Here is a 15,558-nt window from a genome sequence, read left to right as displayed (position 1 = left end):
AGCAGACAGATCAGATCTCAGAATTGGAGGCCTTAAAATTGCAAAAAAATATTTCTGTCAAGACCTTTAAAACAGAAATCATTCTTTATAGCTGCCATTTAAAAAGATACTGAGTAAGCCAGTTCTAATCTAAACTCCAAATCTGGGTTTTTCAAATTGTTGACTGAGGTCTAGTGAAAATTATTTTGCATACATACATGGGTTAGAATTTTTAGCAGATGTTGCTACAGCTGCAATGCTGCATTTTGTGATATTGAGTGACAACAGAAGATGTAACTGTTCATAGTGATAACCGCCAAGCAATGAATGACTTTCAGCAGTGAGAACCAAGAGCATCTTGTATTTAAAATGCTTTTATTTCTTCTTGAGCACAAACCTTCAAGAGGTTGTGTTGTTTTTTTTTTAAATGCGTTGCATTGAGGGGTAACAATCACCTGCTAACCCTCAATTTTAACTGGCAGTACCGCAAAAGAGACAAAGCAGCATTCTAAAGCGGTAACAAATTTTACCTGAATCATAGATTATCCTTTTTTTCTTGTTTGTCTGCTTTCGTTTGGAATCATCTTCATTAGATGAATTCTTCACCTAGTAGTAAAAGTCCATTATTTCCACTATCAAGTTCTTTCTTGCTTTCTTTCTACACCTACTACAACTTCTAGTTAATGAAATGTATTAGATTAATTTCTAGCAGAAACATGGTAATGTCCATGCGTAAAAATAAATCTAAGAACTTAAACTATAAGCTTTCAGTTAAGTGGCTATAAAATAGGAACGCAACAAAGAGAAACGAAGTTCATTATATTCCACAAAGATACCAGTTTGAAAAAAGTCAAAAAATACACAGGCTGCAACTGAAACAAATAAAAGTTTAAACAATTAAAATAATCAGACACCATCCTCAAACACCTCTGAAATTTTAAACAGCTTTGTGGAATTTCAACAGCTAATCTAATCAGAAATAAAACCGTCTGGTACCTTCAGAAATAAAGAATGTACTAGTCAATACATGATTTGTTTGCCCCCTCTCTTTTAACATAACTGCCATAACATATAGACCAGTGATCCCATCTAGTCCAGTGTCCTGTCTGATAGTGGCCAATACCACACACTTACATGGAAATTGTCTGTTATGGCATTTCTTACAACTGTACAATCATCTGCCCATATGGGAGCTTTCTTCCTGATCCAGTCAAATTGGTGGTTGCCTTCTGACCTGAAGCATTAAGGGTTATAACACTTCTTTAAAAAAAAAAAAAAAAAAGTCTTATCTAACATAACTTTTCCTGTGGATAACAGGAACATACAATGTTCAACTCTATTCTGAAATCTACTAAGCATTTTACCTTAATTATGCCTTCAGTTCCACAACTCAAGTATGGGTTGTATAAAATAGAATTTCCTTATCAATTTTAAAATTGTTGCCTTTCAATTACATTGAACAGCTCCTTGTTTTTGTGTTACGAGTGAGGGTAAAGACATATACCAAATTCACCTTCTCTATACCATTTATTATTTTGTACCTTATCTTCCCTCTCATCTGTCACCTCTTTGAGCTAAAACAGTGACAATCTTTTCAGTCTCTCCTAATTCAGAAATCTTTCCATGGCTCTAATCATTTTTGTCACCTGTCCCTGAATCGCCCCACTTTGTTATAGCCTTTTGAGATAGCACAACCAGAACTCAACTCTTTCTACTCATATTAATTACCCTAATTTTAAATATATCTCATTACATATTTTGACCCTGAGCCTACAATGTGCTCCACGTGGGTAGTGCCCTGAATTACAGTGCTAATCTTTTCCCCCCAGGCATTAGACAATGGGGGTACTTTAAGTGTAAAGGCAAGAATAGTTCATAAGGTCAAGTATGGCAGCTTATCTTAAAAATACATCCTATGGACAGCAATTTAAGTTATGTCAAAAGTGCCTGGGCATGTAAATGCATGCCCTTTTTAGCACGTTTATAAATCAAAATAAATTAGGGTTTGCCTTGGCAGAGCTCCTTACATGATCAGGACCTTAGCTAGATTTGCTTTAAATATTTAATAGGATTGTTTCCATGACAGTATCACAATCTTTTCCCCCACTCCAAGCATATGGAAAACTATGTAAAATTTATTTAGCATACAAGAAAAAAAAGTTACAAGAAGATTGGGATGCAGAAATAAAAGCAACTTCTTCTATGCTAACTCCAGTCTCAGCACTATTTTCTATGCTGGATTTGAGAACTGTGTTTGCTTGGTTTTGCTAGCCAAACTTGGTTTAGGAAACATATTTCTCTTTTTCCACTTCTCATTGCCACCCATGAGACACAAGACCTAAATTAAATGTTCTTCAGGAAGCAGGAATGCTGACCAGGAGGGCTATGTTACTACAGAATACATTCCATAGTGCCATATTAAATATGCAGGTGAGATTTTTACTTCTGGTATAATATTAGTTGGAAATGTCTCCCTGACTCTGCAAAGACCAATTAGAATTTATTCTGGTTTTGACTATAGAGAAATGACTCAAACATTTTTTAAATAGCTGATGAGAAACCATTGAAAATAACATTTAAACCAAGAACACAAGTCAGTTGTAAGGGGTGAGCCACAGACGTGCAGTCCCATACCAGAGCAACCTTCAAAACCAAGCCCAGAACAGCCTGCAGCTGAGGAAAGCAAACTGACCTTGATATCCTTTGTTTTCTTCTTCCCATCTGAAGACTCTTCCCCATCTTTGGTTTTCTCTGTCTTTTTCACTCTCTCACATTCATGTTTCTTGCCAGTAGATACAACCCCAAAGAATTTTCTGATATCCTAATAAAGGGGGAGAGGGATTTAAAAAAGCAACACACAATACTTTAACCTTTCACTCAACAAAAGAGCGAGATTATTTAACAAAAAGCAAATTACTCTCTCAACAACTCTTCGGCCATTCACTGATGTATAAGTTTTGCTTAAAACCTGTAGAGCTGAATTTACTCATATCTAGTCAATACAGGTCTTACAGATGCAGAGCAATCTTTGCTCAGTTGCGGCACACATGGCAGCAGCTTTCCTTTCCACTACAGAACATTCCAAGAGCCCACTTTTCCCTTAGTGGAATATCTCTGCCAGCCATCCTATTGCAAAGCACAACATAGAGTCACATGGGATAAAGTATAACAAACAGTTGCAATTAGCTCCAAAAATATTCAGTAAACTCTGACAAATATAGCCCAAATGTCAAAGAGTCTTTTATAGATCAAATGAATAATCTAACTGTGGGGCAGAGCCTACCACAGATGAAACTCCTCAGCAAAGCCCACAGGTAGCTATAGGATATTGAATCCCAGCACCCTCCATCTTTTCAGAATCTGGGGAAAATGGGTCATTTCACCAGGGCTCTAGCATCTGCAAAGTGTTTGATATAGCTCTCCAGCTAGTAGGCGTCTGATCATTTTTCCAAGTTCAAGCAATGTTAATCAATCTAATGAGCTCAAAAGGGTAACATATTTATGGCAATCTCCTACCACTAATATAAGAACAAAAAGAGCTTTCTACCTACAAAAGTGAAAGGTTTGAACTTTAGGAGGCTCTTGTATGAGCATATAGCATACCCACAAACACAGACCCAACATCTATTAAAAGCCCTTAATAGATAAGACTATTTACTTAAAAAGGGAATCATCTAGCATGTTATACCTGTTTACAGTCATTGTCTCCAGGGATAGCAGCCATTTTAATGGCAACCATACTAGGAGCAGCACATAATCATTTGGTCTGAATTTATAGCAGGCAGAGGGTGTGGCTTGTGACTATATTCTACCCAGGTAACACTACTTTCTGATTTACCCTCTAGAGATTTCAGCTAAGTAGTTTCCCAGGAATACTAAGACCTGCAGAATTTTCTCATAAACTGTGAGTAATACTAGTTCTTTGAATTTTTTTAAATATTATTTCTGCATATTTACACAAGTTTACACTGAGAAAGAGCCTTTGTCAATGCCTTACTCTAGATAAGCTTGATGTGAAAGTATACTACTCAGGCTCCTTTCTCAGTTGGATTTAGAAAGCCAAACAGAACATGTGATTTGTTAAACAAGAATTAGCATTTTTTATCCTGATAAAACCTGAGACTTATTTATTGTCAGGTTTTGAGCGGTCTTCTTGTTTTAGAAGGTTCACTTTAACGAAAACTTGGATTTGCTATATTTAATTTACACCTAAGGCGTTGACCCTGTAAGCAGATGTTTTTGGGTTGAAATAAATGGCATTCTATTTAAACAAGGGCCTTAAAGGCTTGAGACCTACATAATTAATTAGTACTATTATATTAGTGTTACTCAGCTATTTTGCAGGTATTCTGTCACCAGAGTAATACCAGTAATTTACAAGTTATGAATTTCTGACTGTAAATGGATAGTTCTAAAATTTAAAGGGACACTGTCAACCTCAAACAATGACTGAAGTAGTTTCAAGTGCTACATATGCCTCTGAATCACCATTCCCAATTTTTATAGTCTTCACAATGATCCTTTTCTCTTACCTGTTAATGTGTGAAAACTCCACTCAGGCAGAAAAAAACCATTACAATCCTGCCTGGGGCCTTTGGGTTCAACCCTTATATATTCACTACTACTACAAAGTAAACTAATTAGGAGGAAAGCTGTTTCATTTTCACTTTTCTGTAACCGTCCTCATAGGTGTGATAGAAGTGATTTTTAAGTTAGGGTATGTCTACACTACGAGGGTAGTTCGATTTCACTTAAATCGAATATGTGGAATCGATATTGCAAAGTCGAACGTGTGTGTCCACACTAAGGACAGTAATTCGACTTTGTGAGTCCACACTAACGGGGAAAGCGTCGACATTGGAAGCGGTGCACTGTGGGCAGCTATCCCACAGTTCCCGCAGTCCCCGCTGCCCATTGGAATTCTGGGTCGAGCCGCCAATGCCTTCTGGGTAAAAAAAATGTGTCGAGGGTGCTTTTGGGTAATTGTCGTCATCCGTCCGTCACTACCGCCCTCCCTCCCTCCCTGAAAGCGCCGGCGGGAAATCAGTTCGCGCACTTTTCTGGTCAGTGACAGCGCGGACGCCACAGCACTGCGAGCATGGAGCCCGCTGCGACCATCGCTGCAGTTGTGGCCGTTGTCAACGCCTCGCAGCTTATCATCCACCTTTACCAGAGCCAGATGCAGATAAACCAGGCGAGGAGGCTACGGCACCGCGGTGAGGGCCTGAAGTCTGAGAGTAGCACAGGCCTGTCAGAAAGCACGGGACCCAGCGCCGAGGACATCACGGTGACAATGGGTCATGTGGATGTTGTGGAACGGCGATTCTGGGCACGGGAAACAAGCACGGACTGGTGGGACCGCATAGTGCTGCAGGTCTGGGATGAATCCCAGTGGCTGCGAAACTTTCGCATGCGGAAGGGGACTTTCCTTGAACTTTGTGAGTTGCTGTCCCCTGCCCTGAAGCGCAATGACACCCGGATGCGAGCAGCCCTGACTGTCCTGAAGCGAGTGGCCATAGCCCTCTGGAAGCTTGCAACGCCAGACAGCTACCGGTCAGTCGCGAACCACTTGGGCGTGGGCAAATCTACCGTGGGGGTTGTTGTGATGCAAGTAGCCAACGCAATCGTTAAGGTACTGCTCTCAAAGGTAGTGACCCTGGGAAACGTGGAGGTCATCATAGATGGCTTCGCCGCGATGGGATTCCCAAACTGCGGTGGGGCTATAGATGGAACTCACATCCCTATCCTGGGACCGGAGCACGAGGCCAGCCAGTACATCAACCAAAAGGGCTACTTTTCAATGGTGCTGCAAGCACTGGTGGACCACAGGGGACGTTTTACCAACATCAACGTCGGATGGCCGGGCAAGGTTCATGATGCTCGCGTCTTCAGGAACTCTGGTCTGTTTAGACGGCTGCAGGAAGGTATTTACTTCCCGGACCACAAAATAACTCTTGGGGATGTGGAGATGCCTACAGTGATCCTCGGGGACCCAGCCTACCCGCTAATGCCCTGGCTCATGAAGCCCTATACTGGCGCCCTGGACACTGAAAAAGAACTGTTCAACTACCGGCTGAGCAAGTGCAGAATGGTGGTGGAGTGTGCTTTTGGCCGTCTCAAGGGGAGATGGAGAAGCTTACTGACTCGCTGTGATCTCAGCGAAACCAATATCCCCATTGTTATAGCAGCTTGCTGTGTGCTCCACAATCTCTGTGAGAGCAAGGGGGAGACCTTTATGGCGGGGTGGGAGGTTGAGGCAAATAGCCTGGCTTCTGATTACCCCCAGCCTGACAGCCGGGCGATTAGAAGATCCCAGCGGGACGCGCTGTGCATCCGGGAGGCTTTGAAAGCTAGGTTCCTCAGTGAGCAGGGTAACCAGTGACTTTTAAGTTTGTTTAAAGAGAAGCTGAACCTGCCCCCGTTTCTTTACCTGGTTAATGTTGTCTATCCTATCCAGCTACATACCCCCTTCACCCCCTTCCAAAAAAATAAAATCAGTTTTATTTTGTTAATGAACACCGTTGTCTTTATTACTGTTTTCGCGGGAATGTTTTAAACCTGGGACGCAGACTGTGGTGGGGAGCGGGTGTAGTGTACTGATGCAAATGATGCTTCTAAACTCCAGGAATGGATTCGCAGTGGTGGACTGGTTGTTTCAACGGAGCCTGCCAGCCCTCCTGAGCGGGACTGCGTTTATGTGGGGGCTATGTGACTGTATGTGACTGTATGGCAGGGGGAGGAGGGTTACAGATCCCCTGCTGCGTGGCTCTGTGATCCAGGAAAAGGACCGCTGCATAAGATCTGTAACTGCCCTCCCCCCCACACACACACAGAACATGAAAACCACCTCCCAGACTGACCAGGGTAACTAGTCACTGCACTGTGTATGTGCCCTGCTGCTGGACCTGCCCCCGCCTCTGTACCCTGCTAAAGGTGACTGTCCTGTCCAATTACCAAGCCCCTTCCCCCCCTTCAGACAGACTCTCCTCCAAAAGAACATGATGGAAACAGTAATGAACAGAAACGTATTTTTTATTAACAACCACACATGAAACTGGGGGGTGAAACTTCAACGGGGGCTTGTGTGAGGCGGGAAGGAAAGGACTTTTCAAATTTTGGGGAATGACAGCCTTCTGGTGCTTGAGCAGTCTGCAGGGGTGGAGTGAGAGTTTTCACGGACTCTGCCGCCCCTCCTTCTTTGGACTTTGGGCGAGGGGGGTATGGGACTTGGTGGCGGGGGAGGGCGGTTACTGATAGACTGCAGCGGGGCTCTGTCCTCCTGCCTCCGTTCCTGCAGAACATCAACAAGGCGCCGGAGCGTGTCTGTTTGCTCCCTCATAAGTCCAAGCAGCGTTTGAGTCGCCTGCTGGTCTTCCTGCCGCCACCTCTCCTCATGTTCCATGTGTGTTCGGTGCATTTGGGACAAATTCTCCCTCCACTGGTTCTGCTGTTCTGCCTGGGCTCGGGAGCAGCCCATTAGTTCTGAGAACATGTCCTCTCGCGTCTTCTTCTTCCTCCGCCTAATGTGCGCTAGCCTCTGGGAGTGTGATGCCAGGCTGGGTTGGGAGACAGTCGCAGATGTGGCTGTGGGAAAGAGAAAAAGGTAGTGAATTCCTCCGAAAGATAAATGTAGTTGTGAACAAAGAACGTAGTCTTTCTCTGTGAACAAGACCATGCACTGCACCTATCACATGCGCACTCAGGACAAGGTCGAATTTTCGGACCTCGCTTTCAGTGCCTGGGGTCTTGCACTGCCGATCTGGGAAGCGGGGCAGGACACCGGAATTTCTGTAGCAGGCAGACATGGTAAGCCGTAGACTTGTGGCTGCTTAAAACTTGAATAGTAGCACTGGCCACCTTTCACACTGAAAGCAATGCCAGTCTCTGCTGCCAGCAATCGGCCAAGCATGAACTCTGCCCCTGTCCCACCCCCTCGCGGCTGTCCCAGGGAAAGATCCCTGTATGCTGCCCCTCTCCCGCCTCCACCGCGTGGCTGTAAACCGGCGGTTACAGTTCTGTAAAGGAACGGGCAAGCAGTCCCAATACTAACAGTCCCCTACCTAATTCAAAGCAGGTCATCATGAGCGACATCACAATAATGAGGATCTCAGACAGCGATAAAGAAAGGATGCTTCGGGAAAGCCTGCAAAGATCAGGGCCGTATGCCGCCATGCTGTGCAAGGCTATGATCCCGGAGTACTTGAGGATCTCCTGGCGCGGAAACGTCTCCTACTTCGGAGGACCCAATAAGGCCGCTCTCCCCAGGAACCTGATGAACAGGCTTTCCAATTACCTCCAGGAGAGCTTCCTCGAGATGTCCCTGGAGGATTTCAGCTCTATCCCCGGACACATAGACCGCATTTTAATATAACTGCACTGGCAGGGACTAAAGAGTGGAGCGTCTTTGGCAGCAGAATCATGCACTACCAGACACTGTTAGATTTTTTTTTAAATAGTTGGGACTGAATAGTTAAGCGCCTAGGGCAAACAAATCATGAAAAACACATTGTTCTTATTGTTAATATTCCAGTTCTGTTAAAAATAAATGTTTTAAATATCTAAACACTTACTGCTTGATCCTTCCCCTGAATCTGTGTCCGGGTTAAATGCTGGGGACGGTTGGTAGGGGATCTCTGTAAGGGTGATGAAGAGATCCTGGCTGTCGGGGAAATCAGCTTGGTAAGCGCTGTCGACTGCCTCGTCCTCCTCATCTCCTTCCTCATCTTCCCCGTCCGCTAACATGTCCGAGGAACCGGCCGTGGACAATATCCCATCCTCAGAGTCCACGGTCAGTGGTGGGGTAGTGGTGGCGGCCGCACCTAGGATGGAATGCAGTGCCTCGTAGAAACGGGATGTCTGGGGCTGGGATCCGGATCGTCCGTTTGCCTCTTTGGTCTTCTGGTAGCCTTGTCTCAGCTCCTTGATTTTCACGCGGCACTGCATTGCATCCCGGCTGTATCCTCTCTCTGCCATGGCTTTAGAGATCTTCTCATAGATCTTTGCATTCCGTCTTTTGGAGCGCAGCTCGGAAAGCACGGACTCATCGCCCCACACAGCGATGAGATCCAAGACTTCCCGATCAGTCCATGCTGGGGCCCTCTTTCTATTCTGGGATTGCACGGCCATCTCTGCTGGAGAGCTCTGCATCGTTGCCAGTGCTGCTGAGCTCGCCACGATGTCCAAACAGGAAATGAGATTCAAACTGCCCAGACAGGAAAAGGAATTCAAATTTTCCCGGGGCTTTTCCTGTGTGGCTGGTCAGAGCATCCGAGCTCGGACTGCTGTCCAGAGCGTCAACAGAGTGGTGCACTGTGGGATAGCTCCCGGAGCTATTAGCGTCGATTTCCATCCACACCAAGCCTAATTCGATATGGCCATGTCGAATTTAGCGCTACTCCCCTCGTTGGGGAGGAGTACAGAAGTCGAATTTAAGAGACCTCTATGTCGAACTAAATAGCCTCGTGGTGTGGACGGGTGCAGGGTTAATTCGATGTAACGGCGCTAAATTCGACATAAACGCCTAGTGTAGACCAGGCCTTAGTTGTATCCCTTTGACTATTCCACCATGACTTAAATTTAAACTAATGACTTGTTAATGTACCTGAGACCTTAGTTCCTTTGGTGCTGCTGACACATTTGTCATAATAAATATGAATTGCTCTACATATTCTGCATACATCAAATATTAGTTATAAACCTACAACACTCATGATATATGTGTATGTAAACATGTGACTTTTTTGTTTAGCCAAGTCTTTAAGCTTTAGTATCCCATGCAAATAAGTAACTGTTAATGCTGTAATCACAGGTTTCTGCTGTAACTTTTTCTAAAATGGATAATAAAGAGAAATATGCATGGACTACTTGTTTCAGCTATGCAAATATTCAGTATGTACACACAATAGAAATCACTTTGCACTAGAAATGTTGTTGGGATGAACTAGGTGACCATATAAGGTTTTCTGTCTTTATAGTTTCTTTGGCTAAATATACAGAGGAATTAAACTTCCTGGGGACTTATTAACCCAATTTCTTATTAAAGGGACATATAAATTTGTTTAAGAACATTGTAGAATGTGAAGGTTTTATGAAAATCTAAAATTTTCACAGCTGTTTATACTTCAGTGAAAAGTTTAGTTGGGATTTAAACACATTCTTGTCCAGTATTTTCAACCCAAACATAATTACAGCCAGTGTGCATGAAAACCAGACAATGACTCTGACTAATCTGTATTTGTTGTCCACACTAAGGTGCAAAAAGTAATCACAATTGACAAAAAAAGGTAGACTTCACTTTCCGTTTTAATAACTAAGTCTGTATGTAATTTCCAAAATTATTTAACCTTACTCGTTTTAATCTCCAGGAAATATATCAGGGTGCTAGTTATAAAGAGATTCTCTTCCAAGATGCTGTATTGGTTTTTGGTTTCAATTTTCTACCTTGACTTGAGCAAATGGTAGTGTTTCAACCAAAAAAAAGCATTTCCATAGAAGAGCAAATCTAAGAGTTGGGCTTAAACTGACATTTGTGTTTCCATGTAAATTTTACAGGTATTCAATAAACACTCAATTCCTAAATTCTGTCTAGGGCCAGAATGTCAAGGATATTACTATCTCCCATTCTTTGAAACAGAAACTTAATTAAGAAATTGTTTGAAAGTAACTTGTTTGCCCCAGTTTCTTCCGTTTTTAAATTACCGTAAGTTCCCTGGTTCATTCAGAGCTGTAAAAACCCAAACCATGAAATAACTTTCATATTCTGGTTCACCAGCTCTCATGGATTGCAAAGCAAACTGCTTGTCTTTACAGAAAACTCCCACCACCACTTAACTCCTGTATTTTATTTTAAATACTTTGTGCTGTTTTAAACAAACAATATTATGGTATGTTTAGTTTGAGTTAGGATATATTTTGTCTCAAAACGAGCTACTGATTCTCCTATAAACTTCCTTGAAGTTTTTTTAATGTTTGTTGTAACATCTACCACTTTCCTTTTATCATGTAAACCGCACCAATATGCAGCTTAAATACAAGACATCTGTGACAGAGTGGGAATTTTTTGTAATATCTTTAATGCCTATGTGTGCCTCAGGTTCCTCTGTACTTCATATTGCCACCCAACGGGAGCAAAAGGATTAACACTGCTCCTGGAACGGTGTCACCTTGCTGTCTAGGTGGAATGAATGGTTGTCAAGGAACTGGTTGAAAGTGACTAGATCAACAGAGGGTCCAGAGAGACAATGCAAGGCCAACTGACTGAAAGATCAATGCTCAAAAGTGGGAAGCTCCAGCAGGTGGGGTTGCGAACACAGCCATGGCACTGCCTGGAGAACAAGGACTGAGAGGTCACCAGCAAAGGATAAAGAGTGGGCTTCTGGAAGAAGCTGGCTTCTCCCTCTCCTGGAACTGTTAAAGGGAGAGAGAGACAGGAACCAAGCTGGAGTTCATGACAGCTTGGATGGCACTTGCACTGGCTTAGCCAGGATGGACTAACTTTCTCCTCCCTGGGTACATATACCCAGGAATAAAAGCCCCATGGTTTACCTCTATTTCAGTAAGGCATTTGATACGGTTCCACATGGGGAATTATTAGCTAAATTGGAAAAGGTGGGGATCAATATGAAAACTGAAAGATGGATAAGGAACTGGTTAAAGGGGAGACTACAACAGGTCATCCTGAAAGGTGAACTGTCAGGCTGGAGGGAGGTTACTAGTGGAGTTCCTCAGGGATCGGTTTTGGGACCAATCTTGTTTAATCTTTTTATTACTGACCTTGGCACAAAAAGTGGGAATGTGCTAATAAAGTTTGCGGATGACACAAAGTTGGGAGGTATTGCTAATACAGAGAAGGACCAGGATATCATACAGGAAGATCTGGATGACCTTGTAAACTGGAGTAATAGTAATAGGGTGAAATTTAATAGTGAAAAGTGCAAGATCATGCATTTAGGGATTAATAACAAGAATTTTTTTTATAAATTGGGGATGCATCAGTTGGAAGTAACAGAGGAGGAGAAGGACTTTGGAGTATTGGTTGATCACAGGATGACTATGAGCCACCAATGTGATATGGCCGTTAAAAAAGCTAATGCGGTCTTGGGATGCATCAGGCGAGGTATTTCCAGTAAAGATAAGGAGGTGTTAGTACAATTATACAAGGCACTGGTGAGACCTCATCTGGAATATTGTGTGCAGTTCTGGTCTCCCATGTTTAAGAAGGATGAATTCAAACTGGAACAGGTACAGAGCAGGGCTACTAGGATGATCCGAGGAATGGAAAACCTGTCTTATGAAAGGAGACTGAAAGAGCTTGGCTTGTTTCGCCTAACCAAAAGAAGGCTGAGGGGAGATATGATTGCTCTTTATAAATATATCAGAGGGATAAATATCAGGGAGGGAGAGGAATTATTTAAGCTCAGTACCAATGTGGACACAAGAATAAATGGATATAAACTGGACATTAGGAAGTTTAGACTTGAAATTAGACTAAGGTTTCTAACCATTAGAGGAGTGAAGTTCTGGAACAGCCTTCCAAGGGGAGTAGTAGGGTCAAAAGACATATCTGACTTCAAGACTAAGTTTGATAAGTTTATGGAGGGAATGGTATGATGGGATAGCCTAATTTTAGCAATTAATTGATCTTTGATTATTAGCGGTAAATATGCCCAATGGCCTGTGATGGGATGTTAGATGGGGTGGGATCTGAGTTACTACAGAGAATTCTTTCCTGGGTGCTGGCTGGTGAGTCTTGCCCACATGCTCAGGATTTAGATGATCGCCATATTTGAGGTCGGGAAGGAATTTTCCTCCAGGGCAGATTGGCAGAGGCCCTGGAGGTTTTTCGCCTTCCTCTGCAGTGTGGGACACGGGTCACTTGCTGGAGCATTCTCTGCACCTTAAGGTCTTTAAACCACGATTTGAGGACTTCAATAACTCAGACATAGGTTAGGGGTTTGTTACAGGAGTGGGTGGGTGAGATTCTGTGGCCTGCGTTGTGCAGGAGGTCAGACTAGATGATCATAATGGTCCCTTCTGACCTTAAAGTCTATGAGTCTAGTATCAGGGGGTAGCTGTGTTAGTCTGTATCCACAAAAAACAACAAGGAGTCCGGTGGCACCTTAAAGACTAACAGATTTATTTGGGCATAAGCTTTCGTGGGTAAAAAACCTCACTGTCAACACTAGTTCTCCACTTGTGAGGTACTCCCTTCTCTTCATGTGTCATTATATAATGTGTGCATCTGTAACTTTCACTCCATGCATCTGAAGAAGTGAGGTTTTTTACCCACGAAAGCTTATGCCCAAATAAATCTGTTAGTCTTTAAGGTGCCACCGGACTCCTTGTTGTTTTTATGGTCATCCGAGTTGGGCTTGCAGGGCTAAAAATTGCTATGTAGATGTTCAGGCTTGGGCTCAAGCTCAAATGTCCACACAGCAATTTTTAGCCCCTGAGCCAACTGATCTGGTTCAGCCATGGGTTTTCTTTATCCCCACGTAGAACTAATCTCTGAGCTAACCCAAGGACTTTGATTCTATATGCTAGGTGACTAATATATTGTTACCCTGTTTTGAAAAGGCTGCCTGATGTTTCTGCAGTGAGAGCACTGCGTGCTGAAGTACAGTACAAGCCTCCCACAGGGGGCTGGTTTAGCAGGATTTGGTTTAGCCAGGCGCCACAGAGAGACAGATTGCTGATGCCCGAAGGCCCAGTCCAGGGGTGGGCAAACTTTTTGGCCCGAGGGCCACATCTGGATAGGGAAATTGCATGCAGGGCCATGAATGTAGGACTGGGGCAGGGGGTTGGGGTGCGGGAGGGAGTGCAGGGTGTGGGAGTGTGTGTGGTGTGCAGGAAGGGGCTCAGGGCAAGTGGTTGGGGCAGAGGAGGGGTGCGGGATGTATGAGGGGGCTCAGGGCAGGGGGTTGGGGTGCAGGAGGGATGCGAGGTGCTGCAGGGGGCTCAGGGCGAGGGTGGGGAGGGGTACAGGGGGGTGCAGGAGGGGTTCAGGCTCCGGCCTGGCGCCGCTTACCTGGAGCGGCTCTGGGGTGGCAGCGGCGCACACTGGGGCCAGGGCAGGCTCCCTGCCTGCCTGCCCTGGCCCCACGCCGCTCCCGGAAGTGGCCAGCACCACATCCCTGCAGCCCCTGGGGGAGGGTGAGCAGAGCGTTCTGCACGCTGCCCTCGCCTGTGGGTACCTCCCCCGAAGCTCCCATTGGCTGCGGTTCCCCGTTCCCGGCCAATGGAAGCTGCGGGGGGAGGGGGGTGCCTGCAGGCAAGGGCAGCGCATGGAGCCCTTTGCCCCCACCACCACCACCTCCCCCAGGGGTCGCAGGGAGGTGGTGCCGACCGCTTCCGGAAGCGGTGCGGGGCCACGGGGGTGGCAATCCCGCGGGCCGGATCCAAAGCCCTGACGGGCCAGATTTGGCCCGCAGGTTGTAGTTTGCCCACCCCTGGCCCAGTCTCAGGCCACAGGCCAGCCCCTCTAGAACTGTGTGGGTCCTTGGGGCCTGGCACACTGAAGAGGTCACTCCCAAAGAACTGGTTACAGGCTGCGGCGTACACCGGACCTTGTGGATCTGTGACAGTATCTACCAAAAATAACCACAGTATCTTAGACTGATGAGTAATGCGGTGACACTAGTAGAGGAGTGTCCAAAGCAGTCTACGAAACACCTAAACTGAAATCCATTGGTGCTTTCTTTAGTATATAGGTATGGCTCAGTGAGACTAATGATTTTTAACAGACAAGAGACAATGGATTATTTGTCTTTAATGGCTGGGTAAGTGTTCTTGTTTCCATTGCTGGTGAACTCAAACAAGCATCTTCTATTTATCCATCAAGCACTGTTCATGCAAACACTATGGCTTGTCTTTTGATAATAACCTTGTGACCATAAGGCAGTTATCTGTAGGCTTTTAACTTCAAAATTTGTCTCCCTGTGTTAACACAATGTTCCATTCTCTTGCTGCAAATCATCCTTTGATCCCCATATCAAGGCAGAAGTAGCTTTCTTCAATTGTTTAAAATTAGTTTCTCAGCAAATTGCCAAAGCTTGAAGATAATAGCATATAAGCCACATGAACACACTTTCTGAATAAAGGCTTAGATTTAAGTGCTTACTTTACCTTAAAGAGACTAAACTAAAAGACTGTATATATCCTTCAAGTGTCCTCTGTTTACCATCTTCAGCATTGCTATATTAGCCTTCAAATTCTTCTTCAGACATCCCATTTTTTCCAGAGGAGAAAGATAATCTCGTTAGAAACTATTGGACTGTAATAGGTGGCAAATCCAAAATTGTTAGACTGAAAAGGACATCACTATGTATGGATAAAACTATTTTTGCATTATATGAAGCTAAAAATAGGAGAAGCAAAATGGAACTTACTTCATGCCATATATATCTGGGACTAGCACCCAAAAAAAAAAAACCCCAATAGGCCTGGTCTACACGAGACTTATGCCAGTATAGCTATGTCAGGAGCATAAAGAGGTGTGATCCCTGACTGTTTCAGCAGAAGCCCCTACTGTAGACCATATTATACCAGTAAATATGCAGTTTTGCTGGGATAGCTTGTTTT

At 44.3% G+C, this 15,558-nt stretch overlaps 1 protein-coding gene across 1 annotated transcript in view; it reads right to left on the bottom strand.

Annotated features, from left to right (window-relative positions):
- Positions 1-15,558, bottom strand: part of RFC1 (replication factor C subunit 1) — an 83,937-nt gene that overhangs the window by 64,208 nt on the left and 4,171 nt on the right. Inside the window, exons 2-3 of the mRNA XM_065404931.1 lie at positions 2,672-2,800; positions 510-585 (exon numbers count right to left, since the gene is read on the bottom strand). Of these exons, the coding sequence (XP_065261003.1) occupies positions 510-585; positions 2,672-2,800 (205 nt within the window). The remainder of the gene's footprint in view (positions 1-509; positions 586-2,671; positions 2,801-15,558) is intronic.

The sequence above is a fragment of the Emys orbicularis genome, chromosome 5, assembly GCF_028017835.1.
Source record: "Emys orbicularis isolate rEmyOrb1 chromosome 5, rEmyOrb1.hap1, whole genome shotgun sequence".
Taxonomy (NCBI): Eukaryota; Metazoa; Chordata; order Testudines; family Emydidae; genus Emys; species Emys orbicularis.
The sequence above is the reverse complement of the archived record's forward strand: the minus strand, read 5'-3'. Positions and strand labels throughout refer to the sequence as shown.